The sequence below is a fragment of the Thamnophis sirtalis genome, unplaced genomic scaffold (genome assembly GCF_051295495.1).
Source record: "Thamnophis sirtalis isolate CommonGarterSnake01/CBP01778 unplaced genomic scaffold, rThaSir2_p1.2 scaffold_1, whole genome shotgun sequence".
In the NCBI taxonomy this organism is placed as follows: domain Eukaryota; kingdom Metazoa; phylum Chordata; class Lepidosauria; order Squamata; family Natricidae; genus Thamnophis; species Thamnophis sirtalis.
Window position 1 is genome coordinate 75675851 of NW_028261381.1, and position 25611 is coordinate 75701461.

At 37.5% G+C, this 25611-nt stretch overlaps 1 protein-coding gene across 3 annotated transcripts in view; it reads left to right on the plus strand.

Annotated features, from left to right (window-relative positions):
- LOC106549553 (uncharacterized) overlaps positions 1 to 25611 on the plus strand; it is a 69758-nt gene that overhangs the window by 42996 nt on the left and 1151 nt on the right. For all 3 annotated transcript variants that reach the window (XM_087716406.1, XM_087716414.1, XM_087716420.1), the window contains 17 exons: positions 551 to 634; positions 1736 to 2001; positions 3601 to 3769; positions 5302 to 5552; positions 6622 to 6805; positions 7926 to 8169; positions 9395 to 9573; positions 10839 to 10908; positions 15994 to 16094; positions 16536 to 16567; positions 17360 to 17531; positions 19063 to 19158; positions 21891 to 21934; positions 22543 to 22665; positions 22761 to 22856; positions 23953 to 24069; positions 25009 to 25057. In XM_087716406.1, the coding sequence (XP_087572532.1) occupies positions 551 to 634; positions 1736 to 2001; positions 3601 to 3769; positions 5302 to 5552; positions 6622 to 6805; positions 7926 to 8169; positions 9395 to 9573; positions 10839 to 10908; positions 15994 to 16094; positions 16536 to 16567; positions 17360 to 17531; positions 19063 to 19158; positions 21891 to 21934; positions 22543 to 22665; positions 22761 to 22856; positions 23953 to 24069; positions 25009 to 25057 (2277 nt within the window). The remainder of the gene's footprint in view (positions 1 to 550; positions 635 to 1735; positions 2002 to 3600; positions 3770 to 5301; positions 5553 to 6621; positions 6806 to 7925; positions 8170 to 9394; positions 9574 to 10838; positions 10909 to 15993; positions 16095 to 16535; positions 16568 to 17359; positions 17532 to 19062; positions 19159 to 21890; positions 21935 to 22542; positions 22666 to 22760; positions 22857 to 23952; positions 24070 to 25008; positions 25058 to 25611) is intronic.

The following is a 25611-nucleotide window of genomic DNA, read 5'->3' on the forward strand; positions in this document are numbered from 1 at the left end:
AAACAACTACAAATCTTTCTATTCCAAATAAGTATTCCATGAAATACTTATTTGATGACCCCAAAAACAGAGAGAAAGGAGCAATAGAGTATATCATGTCATTTCCATTATTATCTTACATGTTCTCAGCAAGACATTCAAGGCCCATTTTTCAATGCATATTTATCAATTCAGCTGTTGTAGCAATTTTTCTATTTTAATGGGAAGTTGTATTTGCTCCCATTTTTTAAAGAAACAAGTTCTTCATTCACGTTTGCTTAATTGATATTACAATATGTGGCCTAAGGCTGGATTTTTCTGACAGTACTTTCAATAAATATGGATTTGATGTAGTCAGTAGTGAATGACTCTCCTAAGTATGAGGCTGTTGTCCTAAGTGTGGTTGTAGAATTTTTTAAGTTAACTCTGATTTTTGTAGGGATAGGAAGTTTTTCTCTTGCTGTAATTTTTGAAAGGCAGTATTAAATTTTGGTAGTACAATTTCAGTTGGTATCAAACTCATATCATATCGTTACTTCTATGTTATATTTTGTATCTTTGTCAATATCAGGTTCCACACTAGCAACTACTTTAAGCAGAGCAACTCCATGTTTCTGCCATGTATCTGGAACTCCTGATTCTTTATTTTCTCCTGGTGAGTTTCATCCAAAAATTGCTTTTACTATAGATATATTTATAGTTCACCCTTCCACATATGTACACTATATTTTTCGACTGCTTTATCTGGGAAAAGCTGTTTTGCTGAGAAGCTAATGAAAATGCCGTCATTTATTCAGGCATTTAATATTTTATTATTATATAATGCATCTGACAGCATCAGTTTCTATTTTGAATGCTTAATTTAGGATAAGGATATTGGTCCTTCGAGATTCATTACCATATGCTAGTCATTCCTTTTATGGGGAGAGCAATGTATAGTTTGCCACTCTGCTCCCCAGCATTTGGATCATGAGTTCTGTTTCTTCCCAGGATCCTCAGGCTTGAGCTAGACAAGGGTATAAATTATATTTTCAGACATTTTTCTTATTCTCCCAGTTTGTATAATATGGACGGTTTTTGTGAACATTTCTGTTAATATCTGCCTTTTGATGAGTATTTTTCTTAGAGACTGCATTGTTTTATATTCTGATTAGGAAACATTTTCCTTAATAAATGTGTTATGTTAATTTTCAATTATCAATAATTTTGCTTAATATTTTAAAACTATTGATTTTGGCTTGCATATAGTCTCTTATTCCCCTTTAGATTCAGGAAATTTTGCAGTTGGATGGAATAAATTATTTATCCATTTCTGTCTGGCACCATTTGGAGCTAGGCAAGAAAAAGGAATGGTTATTGATCCTCGTGCTAGTCTCTCTCTCTCTCTCTTTCTCTCTCTCTCCTTCCCTCCCTCCCTCCCTCCCCCTCTCCCTCTCTCTCCCTCCTCCCTCTCTCTTGACACTTGCTCATTATAAATCATGAAAGCTGTAATATCATCCACGTTTTGGGGGGAGTAACACCCACTTTAAAACAATGGGCCTCCATTCAAAAAACACATCCTGAATCACTTTTAATGATAACTTATTTGATGCTTATACAATATACCAGATTTACTTCTGCATAAACTTGATTAGAAGACATGTTGCAATCATAAAACATAATGTTTGAATTACACATGCTTTTAACATTTAATTATGTGTTTGGGTTCATAGCATTTGTTCATGCTGCTTTTTAATTTGTTGATTCTTTTAAACAGGGGACGTAATATATAATAAAACTGATAGTTCTGGATGCCGTTTTGTTGCAATCTGTGATGCAAATTGTGAAATTAAGAGGTATCCAGTATTCTGCCCTACAACAACTCCCCATCCAGTTACAACCACAGGAACATTACCGATTGTCAGTTCTACAACTTCTGCTCTACCAACTAAACCACACACTTCCCCAACTCCCACAAGAACTCAGGAAATCATTTCCTCAACTTCTACACCATATTGCCTTAATGTGGATCCACCTAGAAAGGTAATGTTCTTTTTAATGCACTCCCGATACAATTTTCTATTGATTAGGATGAAATATGACATTTACAAGACTTGCATTTGGAATTTATACTAATGGGGCACAACTCGCTAAACGTTTGCTTTTAGTAAAGCAAACGTTGGAGTTTTAAATCTGGGGTGATAACATGAAGTCCCCAAACACCTTCTTGTATTTCCCAAAACTCACTCTGACTACATCTACTTTTGCCCAGTACTTGACCTAGAAGACAAAATGCAAAGTATCACATAAGCTCTAAAAACAAATTGAAAAAAAAGAAACATGTCAACTCGTAAAGCATTCTTGGCCTGCTCTTGAGTTGCCATAGGCAGGAAGGGAGAGCTGCCATGACCAGAACCACATTCCACAGATATCTTTCTCCAGATTGTATCCCAGGTTACCAGAGAGGCATATTTTTTACAGCCCATGAAAATACTCCATTGGAGAATGTGATTTATGATGCACCCTGGGAGGAGGGAGGAAACTGGGTCATGGTTGGGCCATAAATCACGTGGGGCAGAGTTAACTCCATTCGGGTACATGCTGACATGTTGCTCCTAATAAATAACTGGATTTCTTTTGAAACTTGGCTCGAGGCTCATGAATTAATTAGGGCATCTCTCAGAACCCTGACAAAAGAACCTCCTTCAAATCTCTTTGGAAAGAAAAAGTGATGTTGACTATGGAATGTGGAGACCCATGTTCAAATTTCCAGTTGTAACTTTTTTTCTTACTGCAAACATGGATCCACAAAACGAAGTCTTGTGCTTTCAAGATTCCTGTTGGTCTCACTTTCTGAAAGGGTGATCTGCTTTAGAACCAATACTGATCTGTTTTAATATTTTGCAATAAGCAATATTTCCATCCAGTGACAAACATTGACAGAGATGTCAGCATTTCAAAAAGTGCACTGCCAACTATTTTATCACCAGAAAGGGAAAGAAGGATGATGTTATGAGGATAGCACTCAATGCTCTTCTTTATTGTGTTATAGACCTTGGGTGGGAACAACTAACTACAGTGACTCTTCCTTTACACTCAGGTCCTTATTTTAGTCCCATCTTCCTTAGCATAGCTCTCATTGTTCCAAGCAAGAGTCTTTCACAGTCCTTGAGGAAGAAGATTGAATGAAGTTCTGTATATGCAAAACATGTCTTTTTTTACTCAACTCATAGTATCTCCCTGGACACATTCATGCAATTTTCCTGGCAACACTATGGAAATAATTTGCCATTGCACTTTTGTTGTGATTTTTTAAATTCTTTTTCCAGTCTAGTTTAAAACCTAGGATTTCTTAGTGATTATTTATACAGCTACTAAGCAAACGTATACCTGATTATCTTATGAGGCCAGACAAAATCAACTGGCTGCTCCCTGGTGGCACTCTTTGTTTCCCAAATGGTATTATTTCTGCACATTGGAAAGATCCCCATTTGCTTCCCAAATAGGATTGGTCCCCATTGCTCCCTAACTGACCTTACCTCTTTCTTTCTTTCTTTCTTTCTTTCTTTCTTTCTTTCTTTCTTTCTTTCTTTTTAATGAGGTCAATAATTTTAGAATAATGTTCTCTTGTTTACCTCCCAGTATAATGAAACATGGATGTTTAATAATTGCACTAAAGCAACATGTGAGGGGAACAACCGAATTGTTGTGTCACCGCTCCCACAACCTGAGAAGATAACCTGTGCCAATAGACTTGAACCAAAGCGAATAGTGGATAAAAATGGTTGCACAGAACGCTATGAATGTGAATGTAAGCAAAATAGATTACAGTTTAACACTTATATTTACAAAGGAGTAAGCTCTGTCAGGTTTAACTACACCACATTTATGCAACTACTTGTAGCATTCCAGCTTTGGTTTCTGGAAGAAAAGATATTATATTTTAATTTTATGTCATCTGTGACTATCATTCTCTCATATATATATATATATATATATATATATATATATATATATATATATATATATATATATATATATATATATATATATATATATATATATATATATATATATATATATATATATATATATATATATATATATATATATATATATATATATATATATATATATAGTCACAACCCCTGGTATGCCCAAATATGGGAGGAAGGTCACACTTCCACTCTCTGTCTTTGGCTCGTCACAAGAGACCATCCAGACAGAAACCCAATATTTTTTACTGTTGCTTTTTTGTTACATTTGTTATATTTATGCTGATAAATAAATAAAGGGAGACTAGTATAGATCTATTTCAAGCTATTTAGCTCTCATCAGCTAGCCACACCCTTGTTGGGAACCGAACCTGTGCTCTATTGCCTCTTAGGCAGATGTGTTAACCATTGAGCTACAAGGCTCGACTCCTTATCAGCCAGCCAGGGTGAGAGGTATATATTTAAAGTCACAACCCCTGGTATGCCCAAATAGCTCAATGGTTAACACATCTGCCTAAGAGGCAATAGAGCACAGGTAAATATAACATATAACATATATATATATCACCTGTAGCCGGGATGGCGAACTATGGCACACGAGCCACAGATGGCACATGAAGCCATTTGGAGCTGAGTTCACCCTTTTTAAAGCCATTTTTCGCCCTCCACAGGTTCCAGAGGCTTTATAGGAGCCTGGGGAAGGCGGAAAGAGCCCCCCACCCCCTCCCAAAGGCCCTCCGGGGGCTTCATGAGCTTCCCTGAAGCCTACAGAGCACAAAAAACCAGCCCTATGGGCAAACCGGAAGTTCGGGAATGGACTTCCGGTTTGCTTGGAGAGTGTTTTAAGCACTCCAGAGGTTGCAGGGACCTTCTGGAGGCTTCCCTGAAACCTCCGGAGCAGTCAAAACGACCCTCCGAGCAAACCGAAAGTCACTTCCGGATTGCTAGGAGGGTCGTTTTGAAGCCTTTGGAGGCCCCTGGGCAGGCAGGAGAGGCTGTTTTTGCCCTGGGGAGGGCAAAAAAAGCATACAAAAAATTGGGGGTCATGACTGTAGTGTGTGCATGCACACTGGGGGGGTCATGCATTGCATTATGCGTGCAGCACACCCACACATGACCCCCCTTCGCTCCCCCCACTTATGGCAAGTGAGCCAAAAAAGGTTCGCCATCGCTGACCTATAGCATCAGCCAAGTTATGATTTAGTCACTTTTTCATGGTTACTAGAGAGCTCTGTAGTCCTTCAAATGTCATGGTTACTAATTCTTTCAGTGGTGTACTAAATATACTTTGTTAAAATTTCTGAAGACTGCATGCCTAAATGTGTACCTTTTGAAATTTTTCTCATAGGTATCTGTAAGGGTTGGGACCATTATAATTTTATGACTTTTGACGGCACTTCTTACACTTTTCATGGCAACTGCACTTATATCTTGGTACAAGAGATTGTGAATAAATTTGGAAACCTCCGTATTTTGCTTGACAATGCCTTCTGTGATGTAGCTGATAATCAATCCTGTTCCAGATCCCTGATTATATATTACAACTCTATGGAAATCCGACTAGTTAGTGAAATGCATGAAGGAGTGAGAGTTAACGAGGTAAAGTGTCTAAGGTTTTAAAAAATAATAATGTTTCAACCAAATAGAGAAAGCTATAGTCATGGTAAGACAATATTGCAAAATAATTGTTGAATCTTATTGTTATGGTGAGAAAAGAATTTGTGTTTTTTTAATGTTGAGCTATCTTTAGGACAGACCAACTACTCTAACTTTAATCTTGAATTAAAGTTTATTTACGGTGTGATGTTTCCCCATACAAATACATTTCATAAAGTTCAGATAAATATCTTCCTAGAAACAATGCCATTAGGCCACACTGTGGTAGAATTAGAAGCTCCCAGATGACTCACAGAGCCACATAGTGATGGAAGGGTGGAACAGAAACTGTTGTAATAGCTAAGCCCAGGCTGCAACTAAACACCATTTCCCATGTAAACAGATGACTACCAAATCATAACACTGCCCTTTGGAAAAGATGTTTGATAGGAACAGAAGAGTATTCACACATCCAGCCCTTCACATTCTAGTTGCCCATTGATTATCTCCCTTCAGAAGCTGCAAGCCTGAACAGTTCAGCCAGCTGTATTTTACTCAGGGAAAAATTTTTATTGCCAATTATGTATAGTTGCAATTTCAAACAGTTGGACATCGCTGAATCATACAGATAGAGAAACATGCATATGGGAAACAAAAGGAGAGAGAAAGAGAGAGGGAGGGTGGGAGGGTGGGAGGGAGATATCGTGTGTGTATACACATACACATATACAAATAGTTTATTTAATCTTCAATTTGATTCATAGTCTGGGACTGGTAAAAACTTAACAGTTCTAACCAATGACCTAAGAGATATTAAGGTAATGCCTCAGTATGCAGGCACTTCCGAGTAAGTCAGAATATTATTGTTATTATTATTTGAATGTTAGCTTGAACAGTACTTTGGGGAAAAGGCAGGTTACAACAAACAAATTTTTTAAAAAATTCTAAAAGGCAGCAGAACATAAGTATTATAGAAGCAATGGAACTAAAATGCATTAGAATGGTGTAAGGTAAATTGTTCAGATTTATACTGCAGTATGCTCTTCAATCTTCTTTATCCTGATGTTTCTAGATGTTTTTTGGCAACGAATCTGTCACAAAGGGTTTTGCCAAAGATGGCATTTTGGCTACTAGTACTGGTTTGACCATGGTGATTGAAATATCTGAGATCAATAGTTTTGTTTCCTTCAATGGTTTCGTCTTCTTTATTATGCTTCCACATGAACTCTTTCAATACAACACAGAGGGACAGTGTGGTAAGTAACAAGAATAAATAAAATATTTCAGCACTTTCTCTTCAAGGAGGTACCTTTAAAAGAAATGAATTAATATGTGAATATGTCCACTATTATAAAAATCAATATCAAAATAAAGTGTTGTAGTAAGTTGATGTTTAGCAGTCAGAATATTTGTCTTTCAAACTCTTTGCATTTCCATTTATAAAAAAATTCAAAGTTCCTGCTATTTCTATCTAGCTGAATCAGTGGCTTGATTCAGTTCAGAAATAAAAATGCCTTCAAGATGTACTAGCTTTCAATAATTTCATTCATGCAGACTGGCTAACCAGTGTTGTGGAAATGGTTTCTCACAAGTTTTTCCTGGGATATTTCTCACTTTTCCAGCGTTTTTCACAAACAGCGTTGGAGTTCCCAGTGGTTTTCCATCCAGTTTCTAATCAGGTTTGACCCAGTTTAGGTTGTGAAACAAGCCATGTAGGCTTAGGTGATGTCACTTTCTAAGTAAATTGTTATAAAGCAAGGGTGTCAAGCTCAATCTCATTGAGGGATGCATCAGGGTTATGTTTGACCTATGGGGGCCACAATGCGTGTAGCCAGGGTGGGCATGGCCATATTGATGTCACTTGTGTCAGGGGTGCCTATGATGGCCCAAGTGCTCTGCCAGTGAAAAAAGGCTTCCAATCTCGGTTTTCAGCTGGGATGGTCTCCTGCAACTCTCTGCCAGCAAAAACAAGAAGGGCTGCGAGCTTTGTTTTACCTAGCAGAGGGTTGCAGGAGGCTATCTCATCCGAAAACAGAGGTTGGGGTCTGTTTTCATTGGCAGAAGCTGTTTCCAGGGCAACCCCAAGGCCAATTCTAAGCACCCCATGGGCCAGATTCTAGCCACAGGCCTTGAGTTTGACACCCCTGATATAAAGGAAATCCACCCACACATATACAAATAGACACAAATACTGATGTGAGCCATCATTCACAATGTGTGTATGCTTGTATGTTATAGAAATGTGCCCATATTATATCATTATTTCTTATTATGGAAATAGGAAATCCATCTAAATGTTATTTCAAGTGCGCATGCTGAATATTCATACAAATTGCATTTTTAGCCTACTTATGATTCACCTCTTTTTATTCCTAGGGAGCTGTTCAAATGACCAATCAGATGATTGTCGCAAGCCCAATGGGCAGAAAGCTTCCTCCTGCTCAGAAATGGCAATCCACTGGCAAGTGCCTGATATCAATAAGCCCTACTGCCAGGTGCCAACACCACCTCCTACAATGAGCACAACTACACTAGTGGAGACCTCACCAACACCAACATCAATACCAACACCAACACCCTGCAGCTCTCCATCACCTTTGTGCGAGCTGATTATAAGCGAGTAAGTGAAACTCAGCTTTTGCAAACATGTCCTCTTTTGTCTCTAGCACAACAAATAATATGAAAGCTTCCCAGAAAACATTGGAGGCCCATCAAATATAAAGTTATTTTGAATAGCAGGAGCAGGACCTGAACATGCATCATATGAAAGATTGTGAGGTGCATGCACAAAAACACATCTATATTCATTTATAGGCAGAAACATTAACTAGCATGTGCCGCAGAATTGCTTGAGGGTCAGGTTACCTGCTTCACTGTAATTTTGCCATAATTAAGACTAACCCTAACCCTAAATATATTTATCCATGTAGTGGGGATGAATTGAATTATCCTTCTCATCTTCTCATCTTTCCTACTATCTTTCCTATTGGTATCTTATGATTTATCACTTGTTTTTTGTCTTTTATGATTTATGATTTATGACCTAAAGGTGCTTTCCAAGGGGCAACTGGATTTTCTTGTTTCTTTTTGGAGATGTTTCACTTCTCATCCAAGAGTCTTCAAAGAAAAACCAGAAAGCACCTTTGGGATAACCATGACCTGAGTGACTGAGAAGCTCCATAGACAATGTATCTATGACTTAGCACTTTGTGTGTATACTCATAATTTATGTACCAGAGACAAATTCCTTGTGTGTCCAATCACACTTGGCCAATAAAGAATATTCCAACTTGTCCTGTATCAGCCCATCAAATAGATGTCTACAAGCTACTCCTATTCCCCAATTCTATCCACTCACCAAGCCTTCCTCTCTTCTTTCCCTTGTTTCTCAGCAGCCTATCACTTATCTGGCATAATGATAGGAAAGGGAGCTTCACCAGCAGAATAGCAGTTCTTCATGATCTGGGCATTACCTGATTATTGAGCTATGAAGCAGCAGCTCTAACTGTAGTCCAGATGGGAGGCTAGCTCAGTCTACAACCAGTCCTTGGGCCATGAATAGTCTCCCCAACTATACATAGACCTTCTATAGCAATATTATGATATCTCACAGAATTAGGAATTACTTTGTATTATTTACCAGCTATTCAAATGATGCACAGATTTCTTATATATGAGATAGAATAGTAGTCTAGGAATATGACATAGCAGTGCAGATTCAGAATTTTTAAATGCTTCAGTATCATGCCTTGCCACAAGGCTTATTCTTTTAGTTGTACCTTCACCATGAAAAAAAAAAGCTCGCTTAATTGATATTATTTTAATTTCATTTCCTGGTTTTAAAGTATTTTTGCAGATTGCCATAAATATCTGTCTCCAATAAACTTCTATAACAACTGCATCCATGAAACATGTCAGCCTTCCAATGATTCCTTGAGTTGTGTCTACATTGAAATGTATGCCTCTCTTTGTACGGCTAACGGAGCTTGTGCTGACTGGAGGAACAAAACTGAAGGGAAATGCCGTAAGTAGAGAATGAAGAACAACAAGGTGACATGGGCAAACATTATTTGCATCTTGTATCCCAATCATTTTTCAGACTTTATTCTTGTTTTTAAAAGATTGAAAAGCAAATGCAAGGTAGCAGAAAATGTATAAAGCACTGGGAAGAAAAGGAATGGATTCCATTTCTTGGAAGTTGCACTTAGAACATAAGCTTCAGCTAATTCTTCATTGTATTCCAGTCTTCAGATATATCTGCTCTCTCGTATCAGTCTTTCTGTTTTTCTAGAATGTGGGTGGAGAACCCACATTATAAGAGCCGAGGTGGGGCAGTGGTTAGGGTGCAGTACTGCAGGCCACTTCATCTGACTGTTATCTGCAGTTCAGCGGTTCTAATCTCACTGGCTCAAGGTTGACTCAGCCTTCCATCCTTCCGAGGTGGGTGAAATGAGGACCAAGACTGTGGGGGCAATATGCTGACTCTGTAAACCGCTTAGAGAGGGCTGAAAGCCCTATGAAGCAGTATACAAGTCTAACTGCTATTGCTATTGCTAACTATGGCTCCTTTATGATTTTTGGACTTTTGACTCCCAGAATTCCTGAGCCAACCATGCTAGCTGAGGAATACTGAACAGAAATACTGGACAAAATTGCTTATTAATTCACTAAATTGTTATCACTCTTATTTTTGTCCTTTGTTTCCACAACAGAAATGTTTTTACAATAATGAAATGAAAAGCAGATTGAGGGGGGGGGGATCCTAAAAACTGCAAAGTTTCTGAAAATATTCTAAATATAATTCTTTCAAGATCTGTTTTAAACAGCTCAGAAACAAATCCAAAGATGCTATTTCTGTTACAAACAATGTTGTTTTTTTCTTTTGCAATAAAAATTAATTAATTAACAACTGCAAGTTCTTCAGGACGTAAATGTTTTCCAAAAGAAAGAAGTTGCCCCTCCACCCCATGAATGTATAAATAACTGTACTTAAGATTCAGTCCTCTGAACTTAAATAGAAAGCACTCTTCGTGGAACAACATGGGAATTTGACTCTTTTCTTCAAGGGAAAAATAGAGGAAGAAAGATAAATAACAAGAAAGAAAAGTTAAAAGGTCTCTTTTCTCCCCTTGATTCTTCAAACAGTTTGAAATCTCTTGTAGATATTTTATTGGTTTTGTTGTTCTACAAAAACAGAGAAAGAGGTTGTATAGGTACCATATACTTTCCCCCCTTATTGGAATCATTATCTTTGCCTGTTTATAATGTGTTTTATTCTCTCATTTACAGCCTATCATTGCCCAAAAGACAAGGTGTATGCTCCTTGTGCCCCTATTCATCCACAAACCTGTGAAAATGAGTAAGAAAAACAGAATATTATTAATGATAATGATGATGATGATGATAATAATAATAATAATAATAATAATAACCAAACAAAATTTGCTCCACAATCCATTCAAATATGGTGAATACAAAAAAAATGAAATTTATGCCAGCTGAACCGTCGCCCAGATTAACAAGGGTTCCATTGGATGCTATGGCTCCTGGGCATTCTGCGCAAAATGAGCTACAGGGATCAGCTCCCTCTGCTAGGCAACCAAGGCATGCAGCTGACAAGCTACTGGAAGAAAAAGCAAAAAAGCAAAAAATCTAGACTAGGGAAGAAAACATCTCTATTATCAAAGCTTACTATCAGTCTGAGCCAGCAAACGTGGATTTCAAAAACGAATGTATCAGATTTGGAAGGTGAACCACATGGATTGTGATATCAGTGAACAAAGGCTAATGGACCAATCATGTGTAATTCTAAGTCACAAATTTTTCACTACCGCAGAATTAATAGGAATCGAAGAGAAAGCAACTAATGGTCTGAATATACCAACAAAGAAGAGTAACTTCAAGAATGATTTGCAGACTCAAAAGCAAACTGAGGAAGAAAGGGAGGAAGAGGATGCTGAAATGGATGAAGATAAAAAACAAGACAGCACTAAAGAACAAACACCAATAAATATTGCTCAATTAGCTGAGAAAATAAAGCATCAAATGGAAGATGCTGAAAGAACACGCTTGCCAAAGTTGAACCAAGTGAACTGGAAAGAATTGAGAAAGGTACTAAAAAAGGCCAATGAGGCTGTGCAAACCAGTCAAACCACTACATTAGCTGAAACAAACCAGCTGATATATGCAGCAGCCTTCATAACCACCAAAGAATTGGGTTTGAAAATACAAAAGAACCAAAGAGGCAAGAAAAGGAAGCCTAAATGGAAAATTCAGTTGGAATTGAAGATCAAAAAATTTCGTGCAGACATGAGCAACTTGAAGAACCTAAGGCAAGGTCAGCTAAAGAACAAGCAGGTCAAAAGCAGCCTGGAAGTAAGATACGATTTGGAGAATAAGGAGACTGAGGTAGTAATTGAAGAGCTGAAGCAGAGGGTTGTTGCCATTGCTGAAAAGATTAAAAGATATGAAAACTGAGTAACTCAGTTCAAGGAAAACTCACAGTTCAGAGCAAATCAGCACCAGTTTTATAAGAGCTTAGAAAGTGGAGATGGAGTAACAACAAATGAAAAGCCTAATAAAGAGAAAGCTCTGAAATTCTGGAAGACTTTGTGGGAAAACAACAAGAAGCACAACAGAAATGCAAAATGGATCAAATAGATTGAGGATTCTATTAGTGCATAAAATGAAAGATGTGAAAATAACAAAAGAAATGGTGCAAAGACAGTCAAGAAAAGTGAAGAACTGGAGTGCACCTGGACCAGATGAGTTACATGGCTTCTGGTTAAAGGCACTTCCAAGTGTGCACAAATGAACCACCTTAAAAACACCTGAAAATGATGAATGGATTACAACTGGAAGGACATTTTTAATCCAAAAAGATAAAGAAAAAGGAAAGGAGCCTGAAAACTATGGGCCAATCACCTGTTTGCCAACACCATACAAGCTCCTTACTGCTATCATTGGAAACCAAATTTATGGAATTCTTGGAAAGAAATAACTTGCTTCCTGCAGAACCGCGAAGGATGCTGCAAAAATTCAAGAGGAACAAAGGACCAACTGCTGATTGACAAGCTAATCCTAAAGAATTCAAAGAAAAGATGAACCAACCTGTTCATGGTTTGTATAAATTATAAGAAAGTGTTTGATTCAATTCCCCATAGCTGGATCAAGAAATGCCTGAAAATCTTTGGCATCAGCAGCAACATACAAAAATTCATGGAAACTTCAATGAACCTCTGGAAAACGAAGCTTATAGCTAATGAAGAAGAACTGAGTGAAGTTGAAATTAAACGAGGCATTTTCCAGGGCAATTCCCTTTCACCCCTACTTTTTATACTCTCAATGCTATCACTGACAATCATTTTGAAGAAGATGAACTATGGATACGAACTTGCAAAGAAAGGACTGAAAATTTCGCACTTGGTTTACGTGGATGATTTGAAGCTGTTTGGTAAAACAAAAGCTGAACTGAATTTATTAATTTAAAGCACAAAAGAATTTAGCCAAGACATTGATATGCGGTTTGGAATTGACAAATGTGCAACAATGGCAACCAAAGCAGGCAAGGTCATAGAAGTTGATGGAATAGATCTTGAGAATGAAGAAATGATAAAGGCAGTAAAACCAGAAGAAGGCTACAAGTACTTGGGAATTTTAGAGGCCTCTGACTTAATGCATAATAAAATCAAGGAATTAACTTAGCCAAGTACATTTGACCAATTCGCAAGATATTAAAGTCCAAATTGAATGGAGGAAACATCATAAAAGCCATAAATACCTGGGCTATACCTGTGATTCGATACTCTGCAGGAATAATTGACTGGACCCAGATGGACAATTTGGACAGAAAAACAAGGAAGCTTATGACAATGAATCATGCTTTGCACCCTAAAAGTGATGTTGACCGATTATATCTACCAAGAGCAGAGGGTAGTCAAGGACTCCTACAAGTAAAACAGACTGTGGAAAAAGAAAAACACAGCTTGAATGATTACATCCAGAAAGTTAAGAACCAATGATTAAGGAAGTAAATAAAGGAGGCCTTGTAAAGAGAACTAAGTCAAAAGCTGAATATAAGAAAGAAGTAATTGAGAAGCGAGCTGAAAATTGGAAAAACAAAGCTATGCAGAGCCAATACTTGAAAAGTATTGAAGGCAAAGCTGACCAAACCAACTTGGAACTGGTTAAGATGAGGAGCACTGAAAAAGAAACAGAAGGCTTTATTTTGGCAGCTCAAGAACAAGCCTTAGCCACAAACTATATGAAGGCAAAAATTCAACATGTTACCCCAAACAGCAAATGTTGCCTCTGTAATGAGAAAGATGAGACAGTTGACCACTTGATCAGTGGGTGCAGCAAAATTTCACAAACTGACTACCTACAACGCCATGACCGCATTGCTAAGATCATTCACTGGAAATTGTGCCAAAAGTTTGGATTTGAGTACAGCAAAAACCACTGGGACCATCAGGTTGAGAAGGTTTTAGAGAATGAGAAAGTCAAGATCTTATGGGACTTCAGAATCCAGACTGAGAGGCACTTGGCCTACAATAACCTGACATAACAATAATTGAAAAGAAAAAAGTATGGTTCGTTGACATTGCAATACCTGGTGATGCATGAATTGAAGATAAACAGCAAGAAAAAAATCACAAAATACCGGGACTTGCAAATTGAGGTTGAGCGACTGTAGAAAAAGAAATCAAGTGTTGTCCCAATTGTAATTGGAGCCCTTGGAGCAATACCTAAAGGGCTACCTCGCTATTTGGAAATTCTAAATTTACCTGACTTGAACATTCTGATTCTACAAAAAAACACCCTACTTGGAACAATTTATATCCTCCGATGTTACCTTAACAGTTCCTAGGTCCTTGATTAGGACTCGAGCTGTTCGGCTACCAACCAGCCCCAAAGGCTGTGAATCTCACCAAAGATTGATCACATAACAATAACAATAACAACAACAATAATAATGGTATTCTAATTCCTTTATCAAGCACACTTTTTATTTCTTTCAACAGGAAATGTGACTTGATGGAATATTATGAATTTAAACCTATGTGACGTAATGACAGTTTATGCATTAATTAGAAAAAAGTTATTTTAAACATTTTATCTATGTAATGATGTATGAGCAAACTTAAACTTTATGTGAACTAACACTACACTACTGCATATCTGTCACTGTATTATGTAATTACCTTCTGGAATTTTATTTTTAGTTATTTTTATTATGTATTAATTTATTCAATTTGGATGTCACCCAATTCTAACATAGCCCTGCTTTTTCATATTTCTGCTTGAGTCTGGAGGGGGAAAACCTCTGCTTTTTAAGGAGTTGCATGACATCTAATATTTGGATACCTTAAAGCAGTTGCTCGCCAGTAATCCTGAAAAATTGGACTCTTTTAAGAAATTCCAGAAAAATCCTAAGGTTGTGTAAGCTGCAAACTTTATTTGTGAGAGGCACTCTAGTATTCTAGAAAGGACGCTCTTTGATAAGTCATCTCCATGTGCTTTATTTGAGAACATGGTTCAGACTCCGTCTGTCTTAACTTTCATATTTGAGAGAGGAGATTTAAAATGCTAAAAAATGATATTTGAAGTGTCTAATTTTGAATAATTATTAAATGAAGAGTAAGCAACAAGAATGGCCATTTCTGAGTCTCCTTTCTACATTCAGACCTCCTATCATTAAAGCAGAAAAAATAAGCCAATCCAAAGTACATAGGGAATATGCATGGCCTTTATGTTTGAAGATGCTCAAAGATCCCTGCATCAAAAGGTTAGAACCTAGTGGAGATTATTTTTCAGAAGACACATACAGGTAGTCCTCAACTTACAACAGTTTGTTTAGTGTCTGTTCAAAGTTCTAATGGCACTGAACAAAGTGACTCATGTCTGTTTTTCACACTTATAATCATTGCAGCATCCCCATGGTCACATGATGTCAATTTGGACATTTGGCAACTGCCTTGTGTTTATCACGGTTGCAGTGTCCCAGAATCATGTGATCACCTTTTGTGACCTTCTGATAAGCAAACTCAATGAGGAAGCCAGAATTAACAATTACAGTGATTCACTTAAACAATTCTGACAAGAAAGACTCTGCCCAGAAATGGCATCCTGAACCACTCAAGCATTTCCCTGCTTTGGCTGGACAAATGCCTGACTGCTAGAAGCTGGGAAAGGAATGACATAGAATTAGCCTGAAAGTGCCAGTTTTCTTTTATGCTTGAAGAACTAAAAACATGATTTTTGTGGGGATTTTTTTTTTTTTGCATCTCTTCATGATGTGCTTTTCAAACATTTAATTTCAAAACGGAATACACCACATTAATCTGTCTGGCAACTATTTTATTGCTGAAAAGTGAGCAGGAATGTTTATATGTAATACTAACAAAATATTTCAATAATACACAATTTTCTCCATTTCTTGCAGTGTAACGCATGGCCTGAATGACCATGTTGCTGAACGATGCATTTGCCCAGAGGGCTCAATCTTGTTCAATTCTTTCAGTGGCCTCTGTGTTCCAGAATGTGGTAAGTTTCTCTTTTCATTATGAATAGTGATGACCCACTGGTTACTGAAGCGTGCAATATACTGATAATAGGTAGAATCATTTTTATATCTGGCAGATGGGAAGAACAATGCTATGGTTTGGGAGGGAAAGATGGTGTTTTCAACTTTGCTTTTCCAAAGAAATTAAGTACACCAGCTCTTGTCGACATAGTTTTTTCATAACTGGTTTTAGACCAGTAAAAGAGAATATTTGTAGCTCAGGGTTGAAATGAGGGGTCCTTGGTGCTCTTTGAATTTGCTTGCTTTCTTGTAAATGTTTCATTATCCAAACTAGGTAACATCATCAGTACAATGTTCAGAATTCCAAGCTTAATGCATCTGGATGCTTCCATGTTGAAGGAGAATGTACAATATTATCTGAGCAAATGACATCTGTATGAATTTTTAACTTTTTTTAATAGGTTGTGTGGGAGCAGATGGACTCCCAAAACTGGTAAGTAGTTCATACAGAATGCTATGTCATCATGAACCCAGGGTACATCACTAGAAAAGGACATCATGTCACTTTTGATTGAAGATGGGAGACCGTTTCACGTAGAAACACCAAATGGGATGATCTGTCAGTGGAGGTACAGGCAGTCATATGACATGCCCATAAGTTGTTTTTAGAAGAGCAAGATTAAACAAAATGAAAATTAAGACTATACTTTGAAAGCACCTTGTAAAAAAAAAAAACCCTAACTAAAATATCAAATTTAAGGAGCCAATTTGGTGTAATGGTTAAGGTTCTGGCCTAGAAACCAGAAGACTGTCAATTTTAGTCCCACTTTAGGCATGCAAAACTGGCAGGGTGATTTTAGACTAGTCAGTTTCTCTCAACTCAACTCACCTGGTTGTGGGGAAAATATGAGGATGAAGGAATATTGGTATGTTCACCATCTTCATTTGTATATGAAAAAAGCAGGATTTTTTTAAAAAAACAGTGCTAACTACAATTCTCGACTTCATGCCCACTAGTATTAAGTTTATATTTATCAAACATAATGCTTGAAATGATGCATACCTAATTTATCATAGTTCCCCGTGGTTTGTAATTTTAGAACCCTTCTTGGCCATTAAATAAAATCACCATGAAGAAAATATCTTCCAAATGTTAAGAAACAATCCAGCAGGTATATCTGACATAATGAAAAGCCAAGTAATTGTTCCTTCTTAAGTACACTGATAGGTTTAAAAGTTATAGTTATCATTGCATCCTTGTTAATCTGACTTTTCTTTACGACAGCCTGGTAGCAAATGGAAGAGCAACTGTAAAGAGTGTACATGTGACCCTTTGACTCTCAGTGTACAATGTAAGCCATGGAGCTGCCCACCAACCAAAGAATGTAAGGCGGAAGGATACATGCCCATCTCTGTGCTAAATTCAGACGATCGATGCTGCCCCGAAATAAAATGCGGTATGCATTATTTGTTTACTTATCTCTAATACCAAAAGGGTTGTGAAGCTCTGTTGTGTTCTCTCGCGCACACACACCTATATGCATATACCACTTTAATATATTACAGGCTCCACAAACACCACCACAACTTCTGTTGCCCTCTGGTGGTGCTATGATTGCTTGGAACTTCAAGGGCTGTGGCCAAGGGAACCTTCAGACCCAAAAGTCTGAGAAAATGATCTAAAGAAACGATATCAGGGTGTTGCCCAGCCAAGATGTAAAAAGATATAAGAAATGATCAGTGAAAACTTCAGGCTTGCTTGAAGGTGGAATTCATACACACACACAAACACGCACACACATACACACGTGCGCGCGCACACACACACAAACAAATAATATGTGAAATGACCTTGAGAGGCAAGTCAGCCAAGGGAAGGATGAAATTCCCTGAAGCAAGAATGTAAACAGGGCAAGTCCCTCCCTAGTTTTGGAGGCTATGAAGGAAGTAAATTCAGACTTGCAAGATTCTGTGATTTTAATTTTTCAATAAAGTAAAATTAGCTCTTCTTATCATGTTTTCTGTCTGGCTGACACACACTGCCCCCTTCACCAGCACTTTTGAGACTAAACAGCCTTATTTGCTTGCGATCGCTGAATCTTCCGCATAGCCAGCACTCTTTGACTTTGAAAGAAGAGAGGGGAGGCATTGTTATGCCGAGAAAACACACACATTTCAACTTTCTGCCACCACTTATCTTTGAAGTAGCGTGATGAACAATGATCCAAAGCTATTCCAATTTGTGGAAACAGAAACAAGAGAAGTTATAATTGAGTCTTAAAATGTTAATGTTAACTATGTTTCCATTAGAGAAAAATTGGATTGCCTGACATTTTTGAGACAGACAGACAGACAGACAGACAGAGACAGAGACACTAATAGGGATAGTAAATGAACATTCAAAAGACAACTAAATTACTAGTCCACATATTTGATATATAGGAGAGAGAACAATCTTTGGTGGTTGAAACACCCTGTATTCTTTACATACTAGCACTATATGCTTTAGATAAGAGTTTTAGGCAGAAAACTAGAAATCTAGAAATGTTTTTTTCCTCATTTCCTATAGGATCAAGGTTATGTGCACTTCGTAGTCTATGGCATATGTCTGGAAATGGGTGTTTCCAGCCTTCAAAGGGCCTCTGGAGGGGAAGGCTGTTTTCACCCTTCTGGAGGCTCAAGAAAAGCCCCTCCTCAGCATGGTGCAGGAGGCTGAGTAGGCCCTGGTGGGGTTGCATGCGCATGCACAGGGAGGGTCACGTGCGCATGCGCAGGAGGCGGGGTGCATGGAATAGTGGGTGTGGGCAGGCGCGCACAAACGATTTTGGCACACAAGGACAAAAAGTTTAGCCATCACTGCGCTAGGGTCTACATGTTCTGATATCAAATCAGAATCATAGATCAGATAGCCATTATCCCAAGAAGCCAGGCAAGTCCAATTGTTTCAGGCCTTGTTCAGTTTTTTCTTCTTGTTGATCTATTCCACAGTATGCAACACCAGTATGTGCGAAAAGACCACTTGTAAACCTGGAGAGTACCTAGCCTCAGTCACTTTTGGTCCATGCTGTGCCAACATTACTTGTGGTAAGTTCAAACTTGCTGAGGTACATTATAAGATAAATGGACTATGTGGCCTAAGGCAGGGGTGTCAAACTCAAGGCCCAGGGACCGGATCCAGCCCATGGGGTGCTTCTATCTGGCCTACAGGACTGCCCTGGAAATAGTGAAGGACCAGCCCACGGTGCTTCTGCCAGTGAAAACGGAGCTCAGGAGGGCTGCATGCTGCCCTCCTGAGCTCCATTTTCACTGGCAGAAGGTTGCAGAATGCCATCACAGCCGAAAATGAAGATGATGATGAAGATGATGATGATGATGATGATGATTATTATTATTATTGTTGTTGTTGTTGTACAATTGTATCACAGCGGCCAGTTGTTTCGCCGGATTTGGCATTGGTTACTAGTCGGGCCCCACCCAGGGGCCTAGGACGTCGTAACGTATTTTCGTAATATGCGTGCAGATCCAAGCAGTGCGGCTTTTTGCATTTGACTGATGGTGATTTTGTCAATTTTTAACTGTTTTAAATGTAATTCCAGTGCTTTTGGAATAGCACCCAGTGTGCCAATTACCACTGGAATTACCACTGCTGGTTTGTGCCATAGTCGTTGAATTTCGATTTTTAAGTCCTGGTATCTTGCGATTTTTTCATGTTCCTTCTCGGCGACCCTGCTATCACCTGGTATTGCGATGTCTATGATTGTGACCTTATTTTTCTCAACCAGTGTGATGTCTGGTGTATTATGCGCCAGTATTTTGTCGGTTTGTATACGGAAATCCCACAAGATCTTGACCATCTGATTTTCGGTGACTTTTTCAGGCTGATGTTCCCACCAGTTTGTTGCTGTTTTAATATTATAATTTTTGCACAAATTCCAATGGATCATTTGTGCTACTGAATTGTGCCGCAATTTATAATCTGTCTGGGCGATTTTTTTACAGCAGCTGAGTATGTGATCAACAGTTTCATCAGCTTCTTTGCAAAGTCTGCATTTGGCATCATCAGAGGATTTTTCGATTTTGGCCTTAATGGCATTTGTGTGGATAGCTTGTTCTTGCGCAGCCAGGATTAGTGACTCTGTTTCTTTCTTTAATGTACCTGTTTTTAACCATAACCAAGTTTGTTCACTGTCCACTTTATCTTTTATTTTTTCCAGAAATTGACCATGCAGTGCTTTGTTCTGCCAACTCTCCATTCTTGATTTTATCACATCTTTTCTGTATTCTTGTTTTGTCTGTTGGGCCTTCAGTAGATTTTTGTTCTTTACTTCGATTAATAGATGTTCTTGAGTGTCTTTTAAATAATCAGCCAGTGCATGTTTTTCTTCTTCAACTGTTTGCTTCACTTGTAATAATCCTCTGCCACCTGATTTTCGGGGCAGATATAGTCTATCAGTATCACCACGTGGATGTAAACTGTAGTGCATTGTCATTAGTTTCCTGGTTTTTCGGTCCAAAAGGTCCAAATCAGCTTGTGTCCAGTTAACTATGCCAGCTGTGTATCTTATAACTGGTATTGCCCAGGTATTTATGGCCTTGATTGTATTTCCACCATTCAATTTGGATTTCAAAATTTTCCTAATTCTGTTGGTGTACTCTCGCCTGATAATAGTTTTTACTTCTCCATGCTTGATGTTATCCAACTGCAGAATGCCTAAGTATTTGTGGGCTTCATTTTCTTTGCATTTAATTAGTTGGCCATTGGGCATTTCAATTCCCTCAGATGCAGTGATTTTGCCCCTTTTTATGGATACAGTGGCGCATTTTTCCATGCCAAACTGCATTGAAATATCGGTGCTGAATACTCGGACTGTATTTGTCAATGATTGGATTTCTATTTCTGACTTTCCATAGAGTTTCAAATCATCCATATATAGTAAATGCGAAATTTTTTCAGCTTTTTTGGCTGTTTGGTAGCCTAATTTCATTTTTTTTAAGATTACTGATAGTGGGATCATTGCGATGATGAAGAGAAGAGGTGAAAGTGAATCACCCTGGAAAATTCCTCGCTTGATATTAACCATTCCGTAGCTCTCATTCCCTACTGCCAACTCAGTTCTCCATTGTTTCATTGCCTTTTCAGTAAAGGATGTAATATTTTTGCTAATGCCAGTTGTTTCTAAGCATTTTATGATCCAACTATGTGGCAGTGAGTCAAATGCCTTTTTGTAATCAATCCAGACCATATTCAAGTTCGTTTTTCTGTTCTTACAATTTTCTAATATCATTTTATCAATTAGAAGCTGATCTTTTGTGCCCCTGCTCCTTCTTTTGTTGCCTTTTTGCTCTACTGGCAAGATGTTGTTTGTTTCCAAATAATCCATCATGTTATCTGCAATAATGCCTGTGAGTAATTTGAAGGTTGTTGGTAAGCATGTTATTGGTCTATAGTTTTCATCTGATTTTTGTTGACTTTTTCAGACTGATTATTATTATTATTATTATTATTATTATTATTATTATTATCATCATCATCATCATCATCATCATTATCATCATCTTCTTTCTCATCTTTACTACCCCCTGTTATTGGTATCATCATCATTATTATTACTCTGTTGCTTGATGTATACCCTGGGAGCTTCTGTACTGGAGACAAATTCCTTGTGTGTCCAATCATTCTTGGCCAAATAAAGTATTGTAATTCTAATTCTACTATTATAATTCTATTAAATTCTTATTCTTGTTTTAAATATTAATTTTAAATCTGAATATCTTTTCTCATTGTACTTTAAATAATTGGTGTTTTCTGTTTTTAGAAAAAAGAAAAAACACCTGTTTGGTTAATGGAAAAGATTATGAGGTAAAGAAACTAGTATTTATTATTCATGTATGTGAATAAAACTGTTTTCTACATGTTCAATTATAAATCAAAAGTTTAGCATGAAGATCCATATTGTATTCTGGATTTCACCATCCCTGTCAGGGAAAGGGTTCATTGGTTGAACTCTAGGGAATGTACACAAGGAGAGATATCTGTGAGGGAGAATATTTGTAGCTCAGGGTTGAAATGTGGGATCCTTGGTACTCTATGAGTTGGGTTGTTTTCTTGTGGATATTAATGTACAATACATGTGACAATAACAAATAAAAGTAAAAAGTAAAAGCAAAGAAAAAGGGACAAGGACCATAGATTCAGAGCTGCTCACCCACTGACATTCTTATATAGATTCCTACTTAATATGCACCATCTTTCCTTATCACCTTACATGTCTAATGATATATATATATATATATATATATATATATATATATATATATATATATATATATATATATATATATATATATATATATATATATATATATATATATATAAATAAATAAATATAGGCTTAGTTACATTAAACACAAATGCTGCTTTTACCCGTATGAGAATTATATAGAATTATATTTTATATTTTTCCCCAGCCTGGAATGATCGTTCCTGGTAAACCCTGTGAAACGTGCATCTGTAGTTCTGTTAAAAACCCTGTTACCCAGGGAAATGTTGTGGAATGTAAGCCAGTTACCTGCAATACAGATTGTCCCATGGTAAGAACAAGTCTTTCCTGCCTAAATGTAGCTTAACTGGAGTTTTACAGGAGGCTATCTCTCCATCAGTATTAATTCCTACTGTCTGTTAACAGGGTCACGAGTACCAAGTAAAACCCGGTGAATGTTGTGGAAACTGCATCCCAGTGGCTTGCATCGTCACCATTAATGGCACTGCTGAGATACTAAAGGTAGTATCTTCTCATTCATATTGTGCACAAGTGAAATAATAGGGTATTCATGCGCTTTTGCTCACCAATCTGAACTCCTTTTCAAACTGTAACACTGCATTTTAATGCCTACTTTCCTCATAGCACTGGCAGATGAGAACTGAAGTATTCAAATACTGTAAGCTGTTAAAATGTGAATAGGACTCAGCATGCTTCCCTCCTAATATATTGAACTATATTTCATCATCTCCAATCTACAAGACGGGTAGCAACCGTAAGATAGGAAAACTGGACTAAACTGAAAACAAGTAGTCCCTGATATATGACCACAATTGGAACAGGAACTTCCATTACTAAGTGATATAGTCATTAGGCAAAAGATCATGTGATTGTACCATTTAGCAAGAACAGTTCCAAAAGTCCAGGTTGCAATCATCAGGACAGGATAGTGCTATTGATAGACACATTTCTCCTGCTCTGCGGTGCTTGCCTTCACTTCTACCTTATCTTCTCTCCCATTTCTGCCCTTTTGGGAACCCTGCGCCACATACCCCTGCTGCTCCCCAGTGCCCCAGCCCACTGCTGACCTTAGCTGTCTTTTTATCTCCTGCTGGTGGCCCTGAATCCAAATGCTGGACAAGGGTACAGTTCTGAGATGCATGCAGTGAGAGCAGGGCCCTTCATCTCCCAGGCACAGTCAGGGAGGATGCAGCAGGATGCAAGGCAAAGAGCCAGGGGTGGCCTCCTGAGAGAAAGGACTATGTGGGAGATGTCGTTTGGAGTGGTGGCAGAAGAAAGAAGGAGAAAGATGGTGGAGAAAGATGTGGGAGGTACTCTGCAGTCCATGTTGCACTGGTAGAAAACCAGCCTAAAAGCATCTAGGCACTGCCACATGTGCTGCCAGTGGTAGGATATCTTGAACAGCACCTGAGGCCATGCTGGGCGGGAAATTCTAGAAGTTGAAGTCCATACTGTACATCTTAAAAGTTCCTGAGGTTGAGAAACGCTGATCCAGACATATTAAGAACTTTGGCTTATAATTTTCTATTATAAAATTTACAATTAAAATAACAGTCCTCTCTCTTACTCTCTCTTTCTCCTAATTTACAAAAAACAGCCTGGGCAGACAAAACCGGGTAACTGTAATCAGTACAAATGTGAACCAATGAACAATACGCTAGTTCTGGTTGAGACTAGAGAAACGTGCCCTAACTTTGATCCAGACTGCAGTCCTGTAAGTTTTCTATCACTTTTTATTTATTCTTTTTTCATTTATGGTCTACATTTCTTGAATATAATGAATATGGTTTTTTTTAATAAAAATCATACCAAAGATCCATATCAAACAGTCAGGATAAACAATCATTGTTCAAGATTGAGATTAACGTTATTGATTATTCTTTCTTATTCATAAACATTGAATAACTAACAGTTGCCCCCTATACAATAAAGTTGTGGATCAATTTATTTGTTCAGCAAGAAGAAATGGTGGTGACTAAAGTTAGGAGCATGTCTCATCCCTCATCATCTGGCTCACAATACATTCAGAATGAAAATATTCATATATTCATGCAATTTTTTTTTAAAAAAACTTGTAAGTATAATTGGATGAGCAGGGTTATCAAGCTTTCCACATTTAGAAACTCAGAGGTAACAACTTGTGTTTCTTTAAGTCCCAATCTTATCCACATTATAATCTGGATTAATTTCTGGAATGCCTATTTTCTGGCAGAAGAATAGAGATCACACACTTGGATGAATTGAATTGAAACTAGCTGGGTTTTTCTCATTTTTATCACTCGTGAACTATGGTGTTCTTTAGGATTTTTTTTTCTCCCAGAATGTGGTGTTCTTCAATGAAAAATCATAAAATGCTTCTGTTAGTAAAAGTGTATCTATTCACTAAAATCATTGTTCTTTTACAGAGATAAAGAAATAATGCATTTTCCCATAAGCAGTAACATATTAATAAACAATAACTCATAATTCATAACTTTCTGGTTTTAATTCTACTCTTTGGAAACATTGAATAATGGTAGATTGAAGCATTTTGTTATGTAGGTATTGAAGTTTGAAGGCAATTAACACCCCATACTAGAAATATCTAATTTTACTGTACATCAAGATGTGATATTGATTAAAATAATAACACAAACTTTCTTTGTTGTCAAAGGATCAAACTGAATTGACTCACAATGGCTGCTGCAAGATATGCAAAGAGAGTAAGTAAACAAAAATTTAAAAATCCATAATTCCTAAGGTCTTTATTAAGTACATTTGATAAGTATTACCTCTACCTCCTCATTTAAATTTATGAATCAAAATGTTGAAGAGGGCAGGCCAAGAACTGAATCTTCTGCTACATCATTAGAGTTAAATTGTCTCCTGAGATTCCTAAAAATAATTTCTCCCATTTCTTTTTGCTTATATCTTAACATGTAATGAACCATCAGGTCAGCAAAACCTAGTCTGTTTTATGATGCACATCTTGCACACTTCTTTTAAGTAATACTCCAGTGTTATCAATTCTTGAATTGCTGAGAGTGAAAAATGAAGGCTTTGTGAGCTTGCGTAACATTCATCATTAGTAATAGTGGGTTGAGCAAATGGCAATATCTGGCATACCTTATCTGGACTAAAAAGCTAAGTGGGAAAATAGATGATTAACATGTGAATGGGCAGCCACTAGGGAATTCCAAAGTTGTAGGAGAGATTGAGAAGATCAAAAAATAATTTAGAAGGAAACAAATGGTAGATTATTTCATTAATCAGCAAC